Source organism: Notolepis coatsorum (genome assembly GCF_963971535.1).
Source record: "Notolepis coatsorum genome assembly, chromosome: 4".
In the NCBI taxonomy this organism is placed as follows: Eukaryota; Metazoa; Chordata; class Actinopteri; order Aulopiformes; family Paralepididae; genus Notolepis; species Notolepis coatsorum.
The window spans coordinates 61502027-61526396 of record NC_140168.1 but is presented as its reverse complement, the minus strand read 5'-3'; the positions used below and the strand labels follow the sequence as shown (position 1 = coordinate 61526396).

At 45.3% G+C, this 24370-nt stretch overlaps 1 protein-coding gene across 1 annotated transcript in view; it reads left to right on the top strand.

Annotated features, from left to right (window-relative positions):
* Positions 1-11390: 11390 nt before the first annotated feature.
* The window catches only part of LOC311227444 (retinoic acid receptor beta-like), a gene marked incomplete at its 5' end in the record, with an annotated part of 381325 nt that continues 368345 nt past the window's right edge, over positions 11391-24370 (top strand). Inside the window, one exon of the mRNA XM_084313090.1 lies at positions 11391-11568. Coding sequence (XP_084169216.1) covers positions 11391-11568 — 178 coding nt within the window. The remainder of the gene's footprint in view (positions 11569-24370) is intronic.

The following is a 24370-nucleotide window of genomic DNA, read 5'->3' as shown; positions in this document are numbered from 1 at the left end:
GGCCGTGAGTTTAACACCTATGCGCTAGAACCTTAACCTCTTCCAGGTAGGCCCTCTCGTCGTTTGCAGAGATCAGGCCCACCACTACTGTGTCGTCAGCAAATTTGATGATTGTGTTGTTGTTCCGCTGTGCCACACAGTCATGTGTGTACAGGGAGTGGAGGAGGGGACTCAGAACACAGCCCTGGGGGGCCCCTATGTTGAGAGTGATGGATGAGGAGGTGCAGTTGCCTGCTCTCACCACCTGGGGTCTGCCCGTCAGGAAGTCCAAGACCCACTGGCAGCGGTCATAGTTCAAGCCCATGTCCCTGAGCTTGGCTATGAGTTTGGAGGGGACTATGGTATTGAATGCGCTGTTTGCGTTTCACCCTTGTGCCTGTTTTGATGGATTGGTCATGGTATCTGTCAAAGACGACATCTACTCTCTGGTATTTTGCTCCCATCTTCAACACAGTGTCAGTGAACTTGTTGGCATAGTCACCAAATGTTGTAGTGTCAGGTGGCTTTCCGAGTGCCATTACCAGAGCTTGGCCATCAATGATCAGGCAGCTGGGTCCCTGAAGGGTAAGATCTGCAGGGGTTTTAACTTGTTTCGTCAGTATATTTGCTAACACAGACTTGTTGGTGGAATGTAGACTCCCGTTAGTTGTGCCCAGAGATGGCGGGATGGGCATGAGCTCATGCTGGAGGATATTGTCAATGTCTACCTTACGACCTGCTCTGTAAGCTGTGATGAGCATTTGTAGAATCTGCCTGTCCACTTTGATGGTGCTTGTTCTTGGAAAGTTGCACAACTTCATACAAAGAGGCAAATGTCTTGGCTTTGTTCATTCGAATGGGTGATTTCAGGTTCAGGTGCTGGTCACTATCTGGAGGTTCACACAAACGTTTGTCCACAAACATGTTCAGTTGTGCCTGTCCAAGGTGTTCTGCGCCAAGTGTGGATTCTTGAATCTCCGGTGTGACTACGTCCTTGTTGATGTATGTAAGAAAACATACAAAAACACATTTAATTCAGGTTTGTACCTTGTGTAGTGGTCACACTTAACTAAAAAAAAACTTAACTTAAAATTCGCCTAAAACAGCATGCTTACATTAAAATGCTTATATCTCCAGATTTATAAGAGCTACTTGCATAAACTTGGTACCTGAAGAAAGCTAAGACTTGGGGGATTCTAATGTTGGTGTCCAACACTGTACAGTTATTACCAAATTGCTGTAGTATTCCTGCAAACACTGAAGAAATGTCATTTTTTGTATCCTCGCCTATACAAAGATTACAGTTAGACAGTCAAAAACACCCTGTTACTTATTTTCTTTCTCCATAGGTGCAGATGTTCTGTGCAAAGTTTCATGTCAGTAGAATAAAAACTGTGGGTTTAGCACCTGTTTTTGTGGAGAGAGGGCCTGGTGCTGGTGGCCATGTTGGATTTCTCAATTTTGAGGCCTTATTTGACATTTTTGAGCTTGGTATACAGCATATTTGGATTCAGCACCCTTTAACACTTTAACTGCCGAAAACGCCGGAACTCGTCATTCCCCGCCATGCTCATGTTGCCGCGGACGCCGGAACTCGTCTTTGATATCAATATTTCAAAAATCTGTGATCGGAATCATATTTTCCATCCGGAGCCCTTGACACACAGTTCTGATCTCCTCTCAATCCTCTAGCGGTTCAAGAGCGCCATCTGGTGGCCGATCGGCAGATCGAAACCGGATGTCAACCTTTAACCCGGTAGGACTCACTCCATATGGGGTCCGGGCACTCGCTAATGCTAGAGAGACTCCGTCTTCACACAGTGAACATCGATCGGTGGAAATAACTCGAAAAAACAACATGATTTGGACGTATATACTATTATACAACCTAGAAATAGATCGGGCATTTCTACATCCCATAATAGAAAAAAATCTGTTCCACGCTCATCTGCCAGCGGCGCGAGGAAGCCACGGTAAGATTCAGCGTTATATTCTAACGTGTTCTTTACTAACTGCTCTGATGAACATATGACCCACTCTGGATGAATAATCTAACGCTGCCCACGGAATTATAAACGATCCCCCGCCCATCCGGTCATCATCAGATGATACGTAGAAACTTCTAGAAGTACGTCCAATTGAAATTTTTGATCTCGCACAGATTCCTACCAAACTGTATTTCATCATCAATATAATGCATTTGGGGCTATAAATCACGTTCTGGAGAAAGCTGCAGAAAGAGATGAAAACATACTTTTTAGTATCTTCATTATCTTCATTCCCTGTCCAACAGGCTGATCGCGCCGCCTGAGTGCAGCCAGCCTGAGTGCAGCTAACAGTAGCTACTGTCTGTAACTGTGATGCATTTTCTGTTTGCAGTCCAATGTTCACCAAAACACACACCCACACACTTATAATTTGTTCCTCAACGTTATATAGACAGGTCATGTTTTGTAAACTAACGTTATGTTTAGAATGGAATGAATACATGGGTCGGGAAAGATAGTTAGCTCAAAGCTAATCCGGCCTGTTTAACCACTAGCTTCTGTTAGCTAATGAAGGCTAATGCTGGCTGAGCAAGGAAACTAACAGTAAACGTTTTTACATGAAATACAGCCCAAAAACCCTGCTGACAAACGTTTGCTTATTAAATACATTCTATACTATAATAATACAAACGTTTCATTGCCTCTCTGTGACGACAAAGTTGTTTAAATAAGGGGAGAAAAGTAGCTAAAACCAATGTATTTGGATGGGACAGGAAGTACCATTGGCAACCGGAAGTCAGCCGGAAGTGCCTACTTTCAGGTTGTGCAAGTGGAGAATACTAACAGTAGCATGACTAGCTTTTTCTCGAAGCCAAAGGACAGCAACACAGACAAAGTCACAGCGGCTGAGGTGACCAGTGTCTACCATAATGTGCAGCATGGCTTATCTTATAGATCTGGCGATTGTGGATCAAAACTTAACCCTGTCATGTTCCCCGATTCAGAGATAGCTAAGAAGCTAGCATGCGGACGCACCAAGAGCGCAGCTATCGTTACAGACGTGCTACACCCCAGAGCTTGGCCTGCAAAACAAATGGTTGGACTTTTATGATGACCACAAGGAAGACTCTGATGCGATATTTAATCAGGTCGTTTTCGAGGCTCGAGAAGAGCAACCTTGGCTTGGAATGGGTCTCTGCATACTCCGCAGATAACGCCAGTGTGAATTATGGGGTACACAAATCTGTCTATAAAAAGTTAAAAGAAAAGAATGGTGCAATCATCAAAGCCAACTGTGTGGCCCATATTCTGCATAATTGTGGGAGGAATTCAGGTGACAAGCTGAAAGTGGACATCGAGAGCGTAGTCACGAAGATATATAACCACTTTTCAGCATCCGCAAAATGTGTCCAAGAATTGAAGGAAATTTTTGCTTTTGTGGATGAGGAGTACCAGACGCTTTACAGGCACGTACCAACACGGTGGCTCAGTTTGTGGCCAGCTGTCAAACGGCTTCACGACTGCTGGCCTGCTGTCAAAAGCTACTTTTTATCCCTTGTAGAAGACAACTGTCCATCAGCACTGTGGACGTTTTTCGCCAATGACGAGGATGGCGAGGGAGTGCCCTGTGAACTCCAGGCATACCGGATGTTTCTGCAGAATAGCCTAAAGCTTTTTTACGACGCAGTGCTTGAAGTTGAGGGGGATGAGACAACGGTCTGTGAGCTTTTCCAGCTCATGACCAGTCTAAGACTGAAACTTGAACAACGATCAAAGGACCGTTATTTTGGATTCAAGACCAGTGCTCTCATGCAGAGGTTTCCTACCGCACATGCTGCTGCGATCAAACAGGACTTTTTAATTTTCTATCAGAGAGCGCTCGCTTACCTAGACAAATGGTTTGAGTTCTCTGATCAGAATGACCTGAAACAGGTGTCATGCTTGGCTCTCAAGAAGAGAGCATTCAGCTTCCAAGAGCTTCGCGAAGCAGCTGAAGCTCTTAATATCAGCAGCAAACTGGACATGGACCAGTTGTACGACGAGTTCTGTGTTCTGTTGCCACGGGTGACCGAAGTCTCAGCGACAGGAGATCCTGTAGCAAAATAGTGGACAGCGCTGCTCAAGAACGCAATTAGCCCGAACACGACTACGTTGGTATCCTTTGTGTTGTGAAGGGCCAGATTAAAGCTGAGAATCTACGTTTTTATTGTTTTATATACCTTGTATATTATTTATATATATAAGCTATATCCCTTTAAGCCTGCGTTTGAATCCTAGTAATATTCACTTTCCTCATTGGATAATGCCCTTGACGTTCTCGGCGCCAGGCAACGCGCCCCTGAAGTCAGGTTCAAAGGCGAGTCTGGGCATGTTGGAACATGCCTGGTGCCAGCGCATTGATTCGAGACGAGAGCTGAGGCTTGGCACTAGAAAGCCACTTAAGTATATATATCGTGGAAAGCGCAGCAGCAGTAGTGTGATTCTAATGTAGTGTGAAGCAGTTCGTCTAAACAGAGTGTTGTGAACCTAACGTGCGAAGTGAATAGTAAAAGTGTCAGAGTTAATGCAGTAACGTCAAGTTCGACTTAGCTTAATGTGAAGTAAAGAGTCGTCATTTAGTGTGAATCGTGTTACAGCAGTTCGTTCGTGTGCGGCATTACCAAGTAGTTCATTCGTTTAGTAACTAGTGAAACCTTAGCAAGTGTGCGTGGACTTAGTAATTAGTGCCAGTACACGAGGAGGGCCTAGTCGTGGAACTACTGGACATGTGCATATTGGAACCTACGGCAGTGATTGCAGAACCAGTATTGGTTGGATTATAGTGATTGTGGAACGTACTACCGTGAAGAAGAGCCTCGTTAATACCCACTGTCGTTTGGATTTAACCACCTTGAAGATCTTACCTCGGGCTAGCTTCGAGGACCGAAGCTAGCTGGCTATCGTCATTGCTATCGAGCAATTGGATTACAGCTATTGCTTTGCTGCTGAGCATTTGGATTATAAGGACTGGATTCCGTACGAGAACCCCCTTTCTTCAAGTGAACAGACTGAGTATCCGAACATTCTTCCTTCCTCCAGAGCTTACATCTCTGGGAGGATACCCCCCTGTCTCCAGCGGTACCATCGTTTGCCCACTATAGTGCCATCCTACGCCAGGCGGCGTTTAGTCTAGTATCCCAGCTTAGGAATGATTCATTCCAACTGACTTTGCTACTCACTGACTTTATTCATATTCTTCGCCATACAAGCGCAACCCTTAATTCCCATTCTGTACAATTACTGCATAATAATAAATACTATAAATGATATTTCTTTGTCACCGTGCCGTCTTATTCTGAGTGTCTGCCATATTATAACTGTACTTTCTGGCAAGTAATAATAATAATACTTAGCAGTGGTTTAATCTATCACAATCTTTAATACAGTCAGGGTTTTGTAACCCCTCAGTTACACTTTGCATTAAGCATCCCGGTCACCAACGCTTTTGTCGAGAGACTGTTCTCAATGATGGTGGGGGCCTGGACCGATCAAAGGAACCGCTGCAGCGTTGAGCTCATCAAAAGTGAAATACAGGTGATTTTTTGATTGATTGTAAACTTTATTAATTAACAGATTTTAATGGGTACTACAATACAGTACGGCTCAATACAAACAATTGCTTTCATCTTGTTTACATCATCAGGTGAAGGTTAACTACAGCTGCACATGCCAGGAGTTTTACATGCATGTGCTAAAGGAGAAGAGCCTGCTAGATGCTGCCCGTTCCAACAAAAAATACAAGTTTAAGAAACACTGAATCAGGTAAGAACACAGTTAATTTACAGGCTTGTTTTAATAAAAGCAACAAAAATGCAAACAATGTCCTGAACGTAGCATATCCTTACCGGTAATAGCTAAACTCGGCCCCAACCTTTTTACATAATTTTCTCTTCTTGCATAAAATGCGTTTTTAAGCCTATACTGGATATTATATTATATTTCATTCATGTTGTTAAAATAGCATAACATAAACATTCCATACTGACTATTTACAGCAGATTAATTGTGTCGTTGTTTATGCTGCTGCTTTGCACACCACCTATACTATTATGTTATAGTCTAGAGTTAGTTTCTGCTGCTAACTTTATGCTATTTCTATTTTTCTATTTCTTATTTTTTGTATCCAATTTTATTGATGTCACTGCAACAAGGCAGAGGAGCCAAGACACAATAATTGCATATAAATTGATAGTTTATTACGGAGCTGTCGGTCCGTAAAAATAATGCGGTCCGTAAAAATAATGCCAACATTAACAACATTAGAGAGAGAGAGAGAGAGAGAGAGAGAGAGAGAGAGAGAGAGAGAGAGAGAGAGAGAGAGAGAGCATTTTCAGCACCAAGCGCTGTCCACACCTTGTGTTGCAAAGCGCTATATACATTGCACCTAGATGCCTATATACCTGTTATTCACTCTCAACATGGATAAAACATAAAGAATATCCTATAATAAAAAGAATATGATAAAAAATAAAATAAATATCATATTCTAAAAATAAACTGATGGGCCAGATATTATTGCCAATGAGTCTACACACAATGGACGACGTGCCAAATTAAATCCAAATCTATTTTGACCTGCAGGGCAGTACATCCTGATTGACCTCGAGCTCTGCGTTGACTTCCTGCAGCTTCCATCACTGAGAAGCTGCGCCTGGCTCTTCTCGATCTGATCCACCAGACCCATGTCTGCTGTCCTCACTCATCTTTCTGGTTTTGTTCTGGGACATGATCATGTCAAGTCGTGTTATCCACACCACCATTCAAATCAGTTTGTAGATAATTAATCTGCTGTCTATATTGGTTGTAATTGAGTTAACAGTTAAGTTAACATATTATGTTAAGTATTTTTACATACATGGTTATGGCTTTATTGTTTTAAAATCTGCATTGTTTAAAAAAGAAAATTGGGTTCACCAGACACATATTGCGGAGACTGTGCTGTTTCGGCTTTTCTTTACGTTATATAGGGTTTGTGGAGACTTTGGGTCTCACCCTTTTTGTTTGCTATGAGCAACTGAGTGATCCGCTATTCACAATAAAAACATTATTATATTGTGAAGATCAACCATCGCATTCCGTCTCCTCTCTTCTACACTTCACTGCTAATAATGCTCAGGAAAAGATGGCTGAAAAGACTTAGCTCCTGCTCTTTCTATTAATGGAGTGATTTTATCAGCTTGGATACCAAGATTGATGGTTACCTGCTTAATGATGAAAGTGTGATTAAATAAAGATGTTGTTGACATAGTAGCGGCTGAGAAGGTGATTGGTGAAGCATCTACAGTTTAATAAGATTAATAACAAAATGTGCTATATATAGCCTACCGTCTGCATCGAATATGAAATAAAGGCATTTAAATAATAAATAAATTTCTTTAATTTGAATTAGCAATAAAAAAAAATGTAAATCCTTTTATTTATTTAATTTTTTTACCTACGTGACCCGCATTGTCCTGCAAAAGCAGTGCTGCTGTCCTGCGACCTGGACACCCTATCTCCTCCCCATCATATTCTCTGTTAGGATCTATGGGTAACAGTACTGTATATTTGCATATTGTATATGTCACAAATGTAACAGTACTATATACCTGTCATGATGTCATGTATGTTGTGTTGTGTCATAAATGTCACTATGAATTGAAAATGGGGGACCCTGATGTAAACAAGACACATTTCTTTCTCTGGTCTGCATCCCCTTAACAATTGTGTGTATTGAGCCGTACTGTATTGTACCCATTCTGCAATCTGGTAAATAAAGTTTTCATTCATTCATTCATTCATTCATTCATTCATTCATTCATTCATTCATCGCATACAGAACATTCAACTCAAAGGCCTGTCTTCTCCCTCCTCCCCTCCTCCACCCTTCCCCTGCCTTTCCCCTTGTTTTCCCCTCATCCTCCATCCTTCCCCCCACCCTAACCCCAGCCATCGGGGGAAGACAGGGGGGCTGAGAATTCCTTCATAAGAACTAAAATAACAACCACATGGAGACAGCCAGGGGGCTAAACACACACCCCCACTGTTTGCTACGGGCCACCAACCATCCCAGACAAACACACACACACACACACACACACACACACACACACACACACACACACACACACACACACTAGGGCTGCACGATTTTGGGAAATAATCTAATTGCGTTTTTTCGGACAGATATTGCGATTACGATAAAATTTGCAATTATAATAAAATAAAAATGTAAGCAGCCCCACAGAGGTTTATTGTAAAATGCGGCTTGCATCTGGCCTACGCGGTGGGTCTTTTCGGGACACAGAGCCTGAAAAAAAAATGTTTTACCTGGGAATCGATACCGGTACCCAACGGTACCTTTTTTTCTGTACTTTACTCTCCCTCTCTGAAGTCTAAACTTCACAACACACAATCTAAAACCCCTTACCTCCCTCTCCCAAACCGATATTGTATCTCAATTGGACTTCCTGGTTAAACACATTTTTAAAAAAAGCACACAAAAAAAATATTATAATAATTGCGATTATTTTTATTTTTTTATTTGATAATTGCATCATTCCAAATCGCGATTTCAATTTAAAATCGATTAATCGTGCAGCCCTAACACACACACACACACACACACACACACACACACACACACACACACACACACACACACACACTCACAGATGTGTGAGACACATACAAAAAGGAGGTAGACTTACCATTAGAGACAGACAACGATGTACAGTAAACATAAATACACCTGTCACCAAACTCCGAGTCTCCCTGAGGTATCACACTGATTGTCTGCCCACTGAGGACAGGCCTGGTCAGGGACTGACAGCTACTCCACTCCCAGGCCTCTGTCCCGGCCTTCCTTTAACCCCAATATGAAGCCCTACCCCCACTGTGTGCTACGGGCCACCATCCCAGACTATTTTACGGCTGTGGGTAGGGCATTCCACATTGTTGTGGCATAATTGCGAAACGTGTTTAGTCCCTTGTTTGAGCCGAATCTGGGTTGAACATGATTTGTGGAGCTCCCTCTGGTGTTGTGGTCGTGGTATTCACTGACCTTTGGGAAGTATTTTGACATGCACATGGGTATCTTAGTGGTTTAGTGTATCTTGTAGACCAGGCCCATTGCAAGTTGCTGTACTCTAAGCCAGTGGTTCTCAACTGGTCTAGCCTCGGGACCCAACATTTTCCTTACTCATTAAGTCGCAACCCAAATTTTTGAACCACTATGATTTATAAAAAAAAAAAGAAAATTGCAGTAATACACAATCTTTCATGCACATCAGACCTAAGTTTGGGGGAACTAATGGGATAACTGGGGTTGCAACAAACGTGCAACTAGGGCTAAAAACACAATGAAATGAAATAATAATAATAATAAATAATATATCCTTCTTAGCAGACTTCTTAGCTTAGGGAACTAATGGGATAACTGGGGATGTTGTTTGCTCCTGACAAGAGTATCAAAGTCTGGGGTGATGGTAGACAAAGCAACTCTGAGGTCATGCTCAATGTCCAATCTATTCCTCTGCTTTGTCTTCAGCTGGACCAGAGCTGAGAAGCCACTTTCACAAAGATAGGTAGTGCAAAAAAATAACTAGTAACAAAATAATTAAAATTACTTAATTTTATTTATTATAAAAAAAATGTACACTCAAAATGGCCCCGCGACCCACTTTTGGGTCGCGACCCACCAGTTGAGAAACACTGCTCTAAGCCATCCTAGGTTGTCAAAATGGGCAGGGGTGAGGTGGGTTTTAGGAGTAAGGTCAAGCAGTAGTCTGACCAGTTTGTTTTGTGATGTTTGTAATCTTGTTTTTAGTGCCTTTGAGGTGCTTTGGTACCATGCGGTGCAAGCATAGTCGTAGTACCCTTGAATGAGTGCTCCTGTTAGAGTCTTCAAGGTATTCTTGTTTACCAGAGAGGAGATCCGGTACAGGAATCTAGTTCGTTGGTTGACTTAGTTTTATTTATTACATTGGATGCCATTTTGTCACAGGAAAGATTTGCCTCTAGGATGGAACCCAGGTAGGTAATTTCATCTTTCCTTTTCCTTGTCACCTTCGCCTAATATGTTTTCATCTGGTCAGGTGCGCTGTCACCTAATATGTTTTCATCTAGTCAGGTGCGCTGTCACCTAATATGTTTTGATCTGTGTCTGGTTAGGTGTGCCGTCACATGTCACCTAATATGTTTTCATCTGTCTGGTCAGGTGCGCCGTCACCGAATATGTAATTCTTTGCATCTGTGTCTGGTCAGGTGCGCCGTCACCGAATATGTAATTTCTTGCATCTGTGTCTGGTCAGGTGCGCCGTCATCTAATGTTAATATGTTTTCTTCTGTGTCCACTGACCACTGACACACACAGTGGGGGATGTTTTAAAAATAAAAAATTTGGTTCACCAAAAAATTTGGTCAGCAGCCGCCACTGGACATAGCGTATAACTGTATATTGTATAGTAGTGTACATAGGACCCATTGCCTTTTGTATTTTATCTTATTACTTTAATCATGTCTATTTTATTTCTATTCTATTTTATTCTATTATTATTTGTATTTTTTGCACAATCAAATCGGGCATGGCCACCTTCATTTCACTATATGTCTTGTGTATGTATGTGATGAATAAACCACTTGAATTTTGAATCTTGCTCTTGACTTTTTGTTTATAATTTATTTGTATTATTATTATGATTGTTCTGTTTGACGGAGCTAGATACTGTGATTTGTTTGGAGGAATATGGAGAATATTGTTCAAAAATAAACTTTTTCATTCATTCATCTATTCATTCATTCAAACTATTCAAGAATATGTGTGCATTATGGCCAAAATGTATAAGCTCTTTGATTTCATGCACCATCTACTGTTGAAGGACACAGAGACGTCAATGTTTAATCTGTGGATTATTTGTTTCTTTGTATATGGTATGAATTATTATTTTGTGTAAATTAGGTTGTACGCCGACCATCATGTAATACTTGTTTAGTTTAGGAATAGGGGGCAGGTTTTATTTATTCTTCTTCCTGCTCCTTTTGCCCATGGTAGAACTGGATTTATGATTTTGTATGAAAACTGTATGATTGTATTGCTTCCATGTGGCAAATAAAACTCTGAATCTCAATCTGAAGGGTTTCTGTGTGTCTTCCAGGGCCTTGGCAGGATAGACTGAGTCCCGACCGCAACAGACTCATCCCCACATCACCGACCGCCATGCACATCCGGAGGGCCGCGGAAGGGAGCGCCGCGCATACCCCGGCCCAGACCCAGTAACCTCCGCCAGGGGGCGTCACCTGGATGGCCTCCCCGCCTGGTCCCCGAGGCAGCAGCGCAGCGCGTCCTCACCGACTCACCGCCACCGCACGGTGCTCGCTGTATACTGCCGCTCCTCCGTCAGTGTGATGAAGACGGCTAGCCGGGCGCAGCCCCGCAGCAGTCCCCCGCTGGTCCAGATGAGGCGCTACAGGCCGGGGGTGTACCCTTTCCTCTTCCCTTCGGTCATCAGCTCGCTGCCGCTGCCCCCCCCTCCGCCGCATAAGCTGCAGAGCTCCAGCAGTGCCAGCACGCCGTCGCCTGCCGGTGAGTCACACTGCTGATCCTATTCATAATCAAATCAAATCAAATGTATTATTAAAGCCCGAAATCACAAGGTTATGCCCCCATGGGTAGTCTTCTTTAAACAAGTCAAGAAGAAACATCACAATAAATAAAGAACAAAAAAACACCATACAATTCAAATATGCAACACTCCCCAGACATTCCCCAGCGAAGGTATAAAGAAAAACTCACTAAAAACCTACTGTAGCAATAGGAAAAAAGAGAAACCTTAGAAGGGCCGTTCAAAGGGGGATCCCCCAACTTGGATGTCTGTGATAATATGTTGCTATGGATGATCGATGGATGGAGAATAAAACAGGCGAATAGTTGGTATGTATATATATATATACGTGTAATAAAACACAGTCTGTCCCCCATCTTCCTCAGAGGAAAATGCAGCCATTACAAAAGTTAAACCACCTCAACTGTCAGTTTAAGGTTAATCCCTGATCAAAGTTTAAATTGGATATTGGATAATACTGCTTAGTTTTAAATTAAGTTTTACAGTTTGGTGAAACAGAATTAAATGATAATCCACAATTGAATCCAGTTGAACAGATAATCCTTTTTGATGCAACCCACCCTTAGTGTGTTAAAAGTTATACTTAAAATGTACTTAACTATTGAAATTATACTTCTGATGTATTTTTATACTTTTGCTAACCAAAATAGTACAACCTACGTTTGGCAATAGAAGTAGAGTTTTTCCCCAGCCAATGTGTATTGTAGGCAGTATACATGGGACTGTATACTGTAATGCAGTAGCCCCCATACACATGACTCGTTCGTTCGTTCGTTCGTTCGTTCGTTCGTTCGTTCGTTCGTTCGTTCGTTCGTTCGTTCATTCATTCATTCATTCAATCTTTATTTCAACTAAAATATTTATTGAGGGCAAGCCCTAATTTTCAATGACATTGAGCATCCAAACATAATAAATGCAATACATATACAATAAACAATACAACATACAATAAGTGCAGTCATAATAGAGTTTGTACAATCAATAACTGCAGATTATGGTGGAATGGTTGGGATTAAGGATTCTAAACTGATATACCAAAGTATTGAGTTTTAGAGTTTGTCGTACGATGTTCCACATGTCAGGAGCACAGAAGCTAAAAGCCAATTTTCCAAGTTCAGCACAGACTCTATGTGCTTTAAGTGTAAGAGCCAATCATAGGATCGTGTACCATAGGGTCCAGACGTCCACTCCAGCAGAGAAGTAAGATCAATTGGGCAATCTGCAATTATGGCTTCATACAGAAACAGATGCCAATGCAGCTCTCGCCTCTGGGCATCCAACCCCACCATACAGGTCACAATGGTGAGTAACCATCACTGGTGATAAATAATAATGGTTGAATGATATACAGAGTCTAAGGGCTTAAGAGTGGAAGCCACTCTCTATGAGAGAATGGAGTAACAAAGTTGTCGGGATAAAAGGAGCATTTTGCAGATGTTTAACCCGAGAGTTTCGCTCTCGGGACACGAAACACGTCTGTGTGTTTTATTCCCTGTTATCACATGTCCTCCTCACAACCGAATGGTAGGATCAAGGTTCAAAATAATCTGTGAAATACCCCTTTAATAATGTGAACCATCCCTTTTTATTAAGTGTGCTTCTCCGGTCCGGTCTGACAGATGATGAGCAACAATTGAATTGAGACCGAGTAGTTCAATCCAGATGAAATATATCTGTTTTAACCCTTTCACTGCGACAATACATAAGGTTAACCCTTTCACTGCTACGCGACAGACGGTTAACCTGTGCGAGAGAGGACGAGAGAGGGGGAGGCGGGCTGATGATGAAGTCAATCAGACATCCGTTCAGTACGCTGTGATCAACATCCGCCACGTCAGCGGATCACCCAGATATAGCTGCCTGAGAGACAAATAATTTTCACGCCATAATTGGCCCCCAGTGTGTTTTCTTCACCAGCCGTAGCAAATATTTTGACAACCTCTCTGGGTTCTGTTGCCTTAGAGCTCTCTCTCACATCCCCTCTGCTCACACACACACACAGACACACACACATTCACGGTAAATTCACTGTATTATTTTACAGATTACTTTTGTTTTTCTACTTTAAGTATAAGTTCCATAGAAATACAGTAAATTACCTGTTATCAAAATATTAACCATTAAATAAAGGTTGTAATCTGTAAATGTATTTGATTTTACTGTAATTTGACAGTAAGTATTTGGTAACCTTTGCTGCTAGACATTTACAGTTTTTTTTACAGTCTTCTTTTTTACAGTGCACGCACATGCATACGCACATGCACACACACACACAAAAAACATCCTTGCTCTGACATGAGAACCACCTGGCACATTCACCCCTAGGGGGGTTCTCACATGTCCGACCCCAGCGAGTCGAGCCCTCTCTGGTGTGTGTGTATGTGTATGTATGTGTGTATGTATGTGTGTATGTGTGTGTGTGTGTGTGTGTGTGTGTGTGTGTGTGTGTGTGTGTGTGTGTGTGTGTGTGTGTGTGTGTGTGTGTGTGTGTGTGTGTGTGTGTGTGTCCTTGTTTTCCTACTGTTGTGGGGTAAAAATGTCCCCACAAGTGTTGTTTTTTTGTGGTCATTGTAGGGATGTTGGCCGGACCCCACAAGGTAAAGGAGCTATTTCAGGGTTAAGTTAGTCAAGTCAAGTTGTTGTGAAGGATCAGATTAAACCGAATATATATATTTATTTATGGATATATATTTAATAGTATTTGTATATCGTTTGATATCCCCTGTATATTCCTTGTACAATATGCACTGAATATCCCTTTAGTCTACTAACAGCCCATAATAGTTTCATTCTACCATTGGACGAGAACCTGGCGCCAGCAGCCATACCCCTAGGTTCAAGTTCAATCGTGCCGACCAACATGTCGTGGCAAGCCCGGTTCCGCGTAGGAATACGTCTGGCGAAATACGAATGGTACTATTTGTTCACAGCGCATATATATATGGCGCAAGTAAAGTAGAACTTTTTTTTAGTCCATTAGTTCTTTACCCTCCAACCTAGTAACAGACGCGAAGCCTCACCCACGACGCACGTGTGGTGTAGTAAGGCCTACTTGGCCTCAGAATAGGCATTGAGATATCGTGTGGATTAATAGTTGAATTGTCATAGTTTGGCACTATACCGTCGAGTTGGACGTATTTCTATTAAGCTAATAATAGTCTATTATGTATGGTGCATCGTTCGGTTAGAGTTATAAAGTGGACCTGTACATTGGATTACTTTACCCGGACGACGGCGAGCCTTCCACGGCTTGGATTATCTACATGCTTTGGGTGCTTTGATTATTCCATGGATAACGGCCAACACTGCTGAGTGTTGGAACTACCCCCCGGAGAGGAGTCAAGGTGAGACGGCGCTCTACTCCAAGTGAGGTCGCCTCACGTCTCTTCATCTGTGGACCGGCAGCTACCGTCCACCAGAGGGTCCAGCTGTATTCATCTGCGGACCGAGGTTCAGGACTCTGAATTCTCCCAAGAAATCGTCGGCCAGATGGGATACCGCCAGCGGCTCTTCTAACCCCCCCCCTACTGTCTTACAACCAGCGGGACCCCCCCCCCCCCTTAGTGTATCCAGCTATAATCATTTAAGTACCATCGCTATAGTTCCCTAAAGAACCAGGTTGTATATTTGCTCCCTGCGTAACCAGAGATTGGACATTCAATGTTGATTTACCTACGAATACTCATTTGCCATACAAGTGCATTTCAAATCATAAATGTCATTAAGTGAACGTTGTATATACCCCAGCGTTTCCGTTAGAACATATTCGTGCCGGTCTGGGTGACCTGCAAGATTTCTATCCCCGGACATATTCCTGAAATTCCGGTCAGAGTTTTAAACAGCAGTCTGTTATAATCACATTTTTATGAGCTAACGAATTCCGTTATATTGGACATTTGTATTAATTACATCAAGCGAAGAATGAGAAATTGATTTGCAGAATCAAATTACTATCTCTCGCCTCCCAAGTTAGTGCGATACGCTGATCCAGCATCAAGCTCCCGCCCCACAGGCTTGCGCTGCAGCAGCTCTGTCACACGCACCCCCAAATGAATCTCGAGTCGACATCGCTTCACCTCATTGTATCAGACACGTCACGCATATCATAATGTTCAACTTCACACACAGCAAACTGTAGTTGATCATCACATTGCCTCGTTTGCATGCAGAGAGCGAGAGGACGAGCCACATGCTCGTAATGCGTTTGTTGATTTCATTATAGCCTACATTTAGTTATAATCAATTATATGCATTACTATGTGACACGGCAGTCAACCAACAGTTGCATTATGATTAAAAAATGTCAACACTTACTCACCCCGTCTCGTTCTGCCTATCCGTTTTGTACCTGCGACTAGATCCCCATTGCATTGGAACAGGTGGACTTCTGCGAGGCTCGCAACGGTAGCAGCAGACTGGGGATGCTCTTTGTGGTTCAATCAATAAAGTGTACTTTGTGTACGTTCAATCAATGTTATCTCTCGTACATCATAGACGCTAGACTACTAGACTATAATGTCGTACCTCAGCCAGGAGAATTTAACTTTCCACTCGGGCCGCCGCCTGAACGCTCGACATTTGTTTATTTTCCGCGGGAGCATCGGCGGTCTCTGTGACTTCAGAAGACTCATCTTCGTTGTCAATGTCATTATTATTAGACCTGCTTGTGCTTGGTTTCATGAAATATTTGTTAAGTTTAGCTTGTTTGGCCATCTCTTTCTCTCGCTCGTATAGCTGTTTGTCGTTATTATGGTGGCCAGACAGGCTCAAAAAAAGAAAAAAAAAGATTCACATCCGAGCGGCGCCATCCGCGCTTTATTAGAGCGAAGCACAATGAAACAAATGTAATGATTGTTTTGTTCATCGCATAGGCTATTTAATTTTAGCCTATTTTAATACAATTCAAATAATAAAATTGTGCTTAGAGGAATTATTTCCACCGGACATTATGACCGGAGATATTTAAATATTCTGACTTCAACATATTTTGCCAGTCAAATACCGGTAATTACCGGCTAACGGAAACGCTGATATACCCTTTGCTATATAAAATATTCGATTTATACATTTGTGTGGACTTCGTTTCATCAGGTGGGAAAGTGTTCATCATATCTATATCATGTACTGGATGGCCAGAAGTTAAAGTACAAGCGGTAGTGGTTTAATAATACCATACTTATCAATACAGTCAGGGAATTGTACCCCTCAGTTACAATTGGTCCTTCGAGCCGGAGGGTAACTAGTGTAATATTAATATAGTGTTATTAATATTAAAATGGCCTATGATGAACACTCCACGAAACGGTCCTCCTAACGTAGAACGCCCGCAGCGCAGACGACAGCCACCTCAGTACTTAGAGGATTACGCTGTCAGTCAACTACCTAGCCTTCGACAAACGGTAAACGCGGTAAAAGTAGAAAGTAAAATTATGTCTGACCTTAACGACCAGGTTTCCCCGACCACAGAGGCCCTAGTAGGTTCTAATGTAACTGACCAAGCTCACGGTGGGGACCAGGAGGGAGCTGACATGCCTTTACCCCCCGCCAATACCGAAGAAGTAGTCCCCGACCAGCCCCGGGAGGAAGACAACCCTACAGAGAGAGAACTCTGCACGGAAGAAGAGGAGGAGAGCGCAGAGGAAATAGAGCTCCAGGACTCCCCAACGAGTACAGCCAGGAGCGGCTCACCTCTACAACCGTCTTCCCCCAGCGAAGCGGCGAGGATGCTATTACAGGCGTTCCTCGCCAGCATGACAGCCTCTACCGAACGCGATCGACTTCAGGGCGAACGCGATCGACTTCAGGGTGAACGCGATCGACTCCAGACACAGCAACGGCGCGAAGAAGGGCGCATACGCCTGGAGATGAGACGCCTTCAGACGGAAGAGAATATGGCAAGAGACCGAGCAGACACCCAGCGTGCCGCTGCCGGTGCCCAAAGAGAAGCAGAGCGCGCCGCCGCCGAAGCCCAGCGCGCCGCTGACGGTGCCCAAAGAGAAGCAGAGCGCAACATCGATCTCATCCAGCGCGAAACCGAGCGCGACAGACTACAGGGCGAGCGCGACAGACTACAAGCCGAGCGCGACAAGTTACGTGCGCGGCTAATGGAGCGGCTGATCCCCAGGGCAACACCCTCTCCCTCCGCCAGGGGTTCAAGGAACTCGTCGAGACAACAGTCAAGGGCAGCGTCTCCTAACCGAGCAAGCGACCCTGAACTTGACCAACAGACCAAGCCTATACCCCCCGCAGACCCCCTTCCCCGACCGGTCCAAGCGAGACCCAGCTACAAGGAAGGAGCGACATACACTGCGGAGAAGCTAAATAAACGACTACAGGATCTAGAGGACCTGATAGAAGAAGAAGAGGGAGAGGAGGAGAACCAAGCCCGACGACAGCACAGTACTCCACCGGACCAGGAGGTCCAGTACAGCCCAGGCTATACCCCCGCGGCGCTGCGCTACAGACCCCCGACTCTATTCACGGGTGAGCATGACGCACGACCAGCCCCGAGGAATAGCACCTGGACCAGCGGGCCATGGTACCCTGCCGGTACCAGCCCACAGAGAGGCGCAAGAGGAGACTCGCCTAGGAGGCCTCTCCCCCAACGCTCGCCGATGTATCAGCCATCCACGGCGTCATACATTGCGATACCGACCACCAGACGGAGTGTGTACAGAACACTCGCCAGACAATATGACCCGTTGGGATGTATTCTACCTTACACCACCAGGGCAAAGATGATTGTACGAGCACTATGGGACAAGGACCAGGGCTGGGACGACCCAATACCCGCACACCTTGCCTCAAGATGGAGAGAGTGGGAGATGGAACTCCGCTCACTCCCAGGCGTCAATATACGCCGCAGCTACTTCCCATCCACAGTGAGGCCAGAGACATGCAAGATTGATCTACACGTCTTCAGCGACGCCTCCGAAGTAGCCTATGGATCGGTGGCCTACTTGCGTGCCCAAGAGAAGGGAGGAAAGATACACACTGCTTTCATCCTGGCTCGCTCAAGAATAGCCCCACGAAAGCAACAATCTATCCCGCGTCTAGAGCTCTGCGCAGCCCTAGCAGGAGCGCATCTAGCCACGTTAATCCAACGTGAACTCACCATTCCGGTGCACAGAACAATCTTGTGGTCAGATTCCACGACAGTACTCACATGGATCAAGTCTGATTCATGCAGATACAAAGTCTTCGTGGGAGTCAGAGTCACCGAGATTCAAGAGTTAACAGAAGCAGCGAGCTGGCGGTATGTGGACACCAAACACAACCCAGCTGACGTCATCACCCGGGGAATGTCCCTAGATGACCTCACCCGTCGCAACATCTACAGTGACGGACCAGAATTCCTCAAGCTCCCGGAAGAAGAGTGGCCTACGCCCACCCCACGGGAAGCAAGTAAAGAGGAGGCTGAGAACAAGAAACCTATGTTCTGTGGACTGAGCACAGTCGCCTCCACAGACCCCAACATAGATGACTGCATTACCTTACAGAGTGCGCAGCTAAAGACATTCCTGTGGCACCACCCAGAGATTCAGTCCACCACTGACATTTCAGCAGCTGACTACGAAGAAGCAGAACTTCTTCTACTACAACGAGCCCAGAGAGACTCGTTCCCCGATGAGCTAGACTGTCTACAGGGAGGAAAGCCCGTCCCATCAGACAGCAGACTGCTCCACCTGGCACCCGAGAGTGACGCCCATAATCTCATCAGAGTGGGTGGTCGCCTGCGGAGAGCCCCCGATCTACCGGATGACATTAAGTACCCGATAGTCTTGAACAGCCGACACAAGGTCACAGAGCTGATCATAAAGAAATACGACGAGGATGTACACCACGCAGGAGCAGAGAGAGTCTTCGCGGAGATCAGACGTCGCTATTGGATACTTCAAGGAAGAGAAGCGGTGCGACGCTTCCAGCGAACCTGTCTAGACTGCCGAAAGTGGCGCGCGCAGCCCAGCATACCTCGGATGGCTGACTTACCCCCCTGTCGCCTCCGACTCGGCGACAAGCCATTTCACTCCACAGGCATGGACTGTTTTGGCCCGTTGTATATAAAGAGAGGAAGAGGAACCGAGAAGCGGTGGGGTATTGTATTCAAATGCATGACCACCAGAGCGATCCATATCGAACTCCTTCCAACCATGAGCACAGACTCATTCCTTATGGCCTTCCGAAGATTCACATCACGGAAAGGAAAACCGTCTACATTGTTGTCTGATCACGGGACAAACTTCAAAGGCGGAGAAAGAGAGCTGAGAGAGAGCTTCCAAGCTATGGGCCCAGAACTTAAGACCCACCTCGCTCCATCCCAGATTGACTTCCAGTTTAATCCCCCGAACGCACCCCACTTCGGTGGAACCTGGGAAAGAGAAGTACGTTCTATAAAGACAGCCCTGTACGCCGTGCTTGGGGCCCAGACTGTGGCGGAAGAAGTCCTAATGACAGTCCTCACGGAGATCGAGGGAGTATTGAACTCCAAGCCCCTCGGTTACGTCTCCAGTGATATAGCAGATGTCGACCCAGTCACCCCCAACACACTCTTAATGGGGCGGCTGGACCCCGCGCTACCCCAGACAATGTACAGGCCTGAAGAAGCGAACGGCCGAAGAATGTGGAGGTACAGTCAAGTGCTAGCTGACAAGTTTTGGAACAGCTTCCTACTCCACTACCTACCGTCTCTACAGACCCGCCAGAAGTGGGTAAAAGAGAGAGACAATTTGACAGAAGGAACAGTCGTCATGATTATCGACCAGTCACTACCCAGAGCTATGTGGCTGGCTGGCCGCGTAAGCAAAGTGATCACCGGTGCCGATGGCAAGGTCCGAGCAGCTGAAGTGCTCGTCCAAGGGCGAACTTACACACGACCCGTGGCGAGGCTAATAGAACTGCCTCGACTCCCAGACACTATCGATGATGACCATGACCCCATGACTTTGTGAGTTGACTGACCCTTACAGCGGACCTTGAGTGGTAGACAGTGCGGTTAATCTGTCTCTGCTTAGCTAATTAGGTGGGACTAATTAGGGGGCTGCTGTTGTGAAGGATCAGATTAAACCGAATATATATATTTATTTATGGATATATATTTAATAGTATTTGTATATCGTTTGATATCCCCTGTATATTCCTTGTACAATATGCACTGAATATCCCTTTAGTCTACTAACAGCCCATAATAGTTTCATTCTACCATTGGACGAGAACCTGGCGCCAGCAGCCATACCCCTAGGTTCAAGTTCAATCGTGCCGACCAACATGTCGTGGCAAGCCCGGTTCCGCGTAGGAATACGTCTGGCGAAATACGAATGGTACTATTTGTTCACAGCGCATATATATATGGCGCAAGTAAAGTAGAACTTTTTTTTAGTCCATTAGTTCTTTACCCTCCAACCTAGTAACAGACGCAAAGCCTCACCCACGACGCACGTGTGGTGTAGTAAGGCCTACTTGGCCTCAGAATAGGCATTGAGATATCGTGTGGATTAATAGTTGAATTGTCATAGTTTGGCACTATACCGTCGAGTTGGACGTATTTCTATTAAGCTAATAATAGTCTATTATGTATGGTGCATCGTTCGGTTAGAGTTATAAAGTGGACCTGTACATTGGATTACTTTACCCGGACGACGGCGAGCCTTCCACGGCTTGGATTATCTACATGCTTTGGGTGCTTTGATTATTCCATGGATAACGGCCAACACTGCTGAGTGTTGGAACTACCCCCCGGAGAGGAGTCAAGGTGAGACGGCGCTCTACTCCAAGTGAGGTCGCCTCACGTCTCTTCATCTGTGGACCGGCAGCTACCGTCCACCAGAGGGTCCAGCTGTATTCATCTGCGGACCGAGGTTCTGTGGGCATTGTGTTCAGGACTCTGAATTCTCCCAAGAAATCGTCGGCCAGATGGGATACCGCCAGCGGCTCTTCTAACCCCCCCCCTACTGTCTTACAACCAGCGGGACCCCCCCCCCCTTAGTGTATCCAGCTATAATCATTTAAGTACCATCGCTATAGTTCCCTAAAGAACCAGGTTGTATATTTGCTCCCTGCGTAACCAAAGATTGGACATTCAATGTTGATTTACCTACGAATACTAATTTGCCATACAAGTGCATTTCAAATCATAAATGTCATTAAGTGAACGTTGTATATACCCTTTGCTATATAAAATATTCGATTTATACATTTGTGTGGACTTCGTTTCATCAGGTGGGAAAGTGTTCATCATATCTATATCATGTACTGGATGGCCAGAAGTTAAAGTACAAGCGGTAGTGGTTTAATAATACCATACTTATCAATACAGTCAGGGAATTGTACCCCTCAGTTACACAAGTCAAGTCAAGAGTTTTATTTGTCACGGCATACAAGTATACAATGAAATGCGGGTGGTCTTGCCCGCAACGATGTGCAATACAGTAGTACAACATATAATGGAATCCAATAAACAACATTGTGCAATAAACAGGTAACCTAGTGGGACATCACGGTATTTGTACATAGTTATTTACAGAGCATGAAGGACATGCTAGGTCCCTTGGTAGTGCAATACACTGTTACTATACTATTTTTAAAGTGACCTTTCCTTTGTGGCCATAAGTGTGGGCGTGTGCAGCATGAGTGAGTGCTTTCTCATGTTAAAGTGGCTGCTAGTGTGCGAGCGTGCACAGCGTGCGTGTCGTGTGTGTGCTAATGTGTGCTTGTGTGTGGAGAGTTCAGTGTTCTGTGACCCTCAGTGTTCATTGTTCAAGGCTCTGATGGCCTGGGGGAAGAAGCTGAGCCAAAACCTCTCTGTCCTAGTAGCTGGTGTTCGCAGGTGTCTGCCTGACCTCAGCAGCTGGAACAGGCTGTTATTGGGGTGGTGAGGGTCTTTCATTATTCTGCAGGCTCTGGATTTGCACCTCTTGTTGTATAGAACCTGCAGGGGAGGTAGTGCAATACCCGTGGTACGCTCGGCAGAGCGCACCACTCTCTGTAGGGCCTTCTTGTCCTGTGCCGTGCTGTTTCCATACCAGGCAGTGATGTTTCCAGTCAAGATGCTCTCTACAGCTCCGGAGTAGAAGGACTGGAGTATCTTCCCCGATACTCTGAACTTCCTTAACTGTCTCAGGTGGTAGAGGCGCTGCTTCGCCTTTTTTACGACTGTGTCTATGTGTGTTGACCATGTCAGATCCTCTGAGATGTGGACCCCCAGGTACTTGAAGCTGCTCACCCTGTCCACGGTGGCCCCGTTTATCCTCAGTGGTGTGTGTGTCTCCTGCTGTCCTCTCCTATAATCCACGATCAGCTCCTTGGTTTTACCAATGTTCAGGAGCAGGCTGTTGTCCTGGCACCAGCGTTCCAGTACCTCAACCTCCTCCCGGTAGGCCTTCTCGTCGTTGTCCGAGATCAGCCCCACCACCACTGTGTCGTCTGCAAACTTCACTATGGAGTTGGAGCTGAACTTGGCCACACAGTCGTGTGTGTATAGTGAGTACAGCAGGGGGCTCAGAACACAGCCCTGGGGGGACCCGATGCTCAGGGTGATGGTGTTGGAGGTCTGATCCCCCACCCTGACCGCCTGGGGTCTTTCACTCAGAAAGTCCAGTATCCAGGCGCTCAGAGCGGAGCTCAGACCCAGCTCGATCAGCTTGTCCACCAGTCTAGTGGGGACTATGGTGTTGAACGCTGAGCTGTAGTCAATGAACAACAGTCTCACATAGCCCCCCTTCTGACGGTCCAGGTGAGAGAGGGTGCTGTACAGTACTTGGGACACTGCATCGTCAGTGGACCTGTTTGGCCTGTATGCAAATTGCATAGGGTCCATATCACTGGGGAGGGAGGCACAAATGTGATCCTTGACCAGCCTCTCGAAACATTTCATGGCCACAGAGGTGAGTGCCACCGGTCTGTAGTCATTGAGACCTGCTGGGGAGGGTTTCTTTGGTACCGGGATAATGGTAGACATCTTGAAGCAGGCAGGGACCACTGACTCCTTCAGGGATCGATTAAATATGGTGGTGAACACAGGGGCTAGCTGGTTAGCACAGGACTTAAGTATGCGTCCTGTTATTCCATCTGGGCCAGCCGCCTTCCTGGTGTTCACCTGCATAAATGCTCTTCTCACACTGTGTACCGTCAATGAGAGAGCGTCCCCGCCCCCCCGCGGATGCCCCCCCCCCCCTCCACAACAGCCGGCGCACCAGTGACGTCACTAGCCGTTGAGCTAGCAGCGCCCCTGTTTGCTCCAAACCGCGCGTAGAAGGTGTTGAGCTCGTCCGCAAGGGAGGCGTCGTCGCTCCCCATTGAGGGGGCGCTGACTTTGTAGTCAGTTATAGTCCTCAGTCCCTGCCATAAGCCTCTTGTGTCATTCTGTGCCATTTGTGCCTCCATCTTGTCGGCATACGTCCTCGTAGCAAGTTTAACAGCCTTGCGCAGAGTGTAGACTGTTGTCTTGTTAGGGGGTCAAGGAAAGAATGTAAGTCAATGGAATGTCCCCACAACACATGAAAACATGGCTCTGCACGCGCGCGCGCGCACGTGTGTGTGTGTGTGTGTGTGTGTGTGTGTGTGTGTGTTTGTGTGTCTCTGTGTGTGTCTCTGTGTGTGTCTCTGTGTTGCTGATCTCTAAAAAGTGTAAGCAACTTAAGCACTAATACATTAGAGTGAGATATTGTACTGCTGCGGTCAGGCAAGCGATACCGGAGTCTCATGGCAAGCACAGAAAGACTCAGAGGAAGCTTCTATCCCCAGGCCATCAGGATGCTCAACGAACAA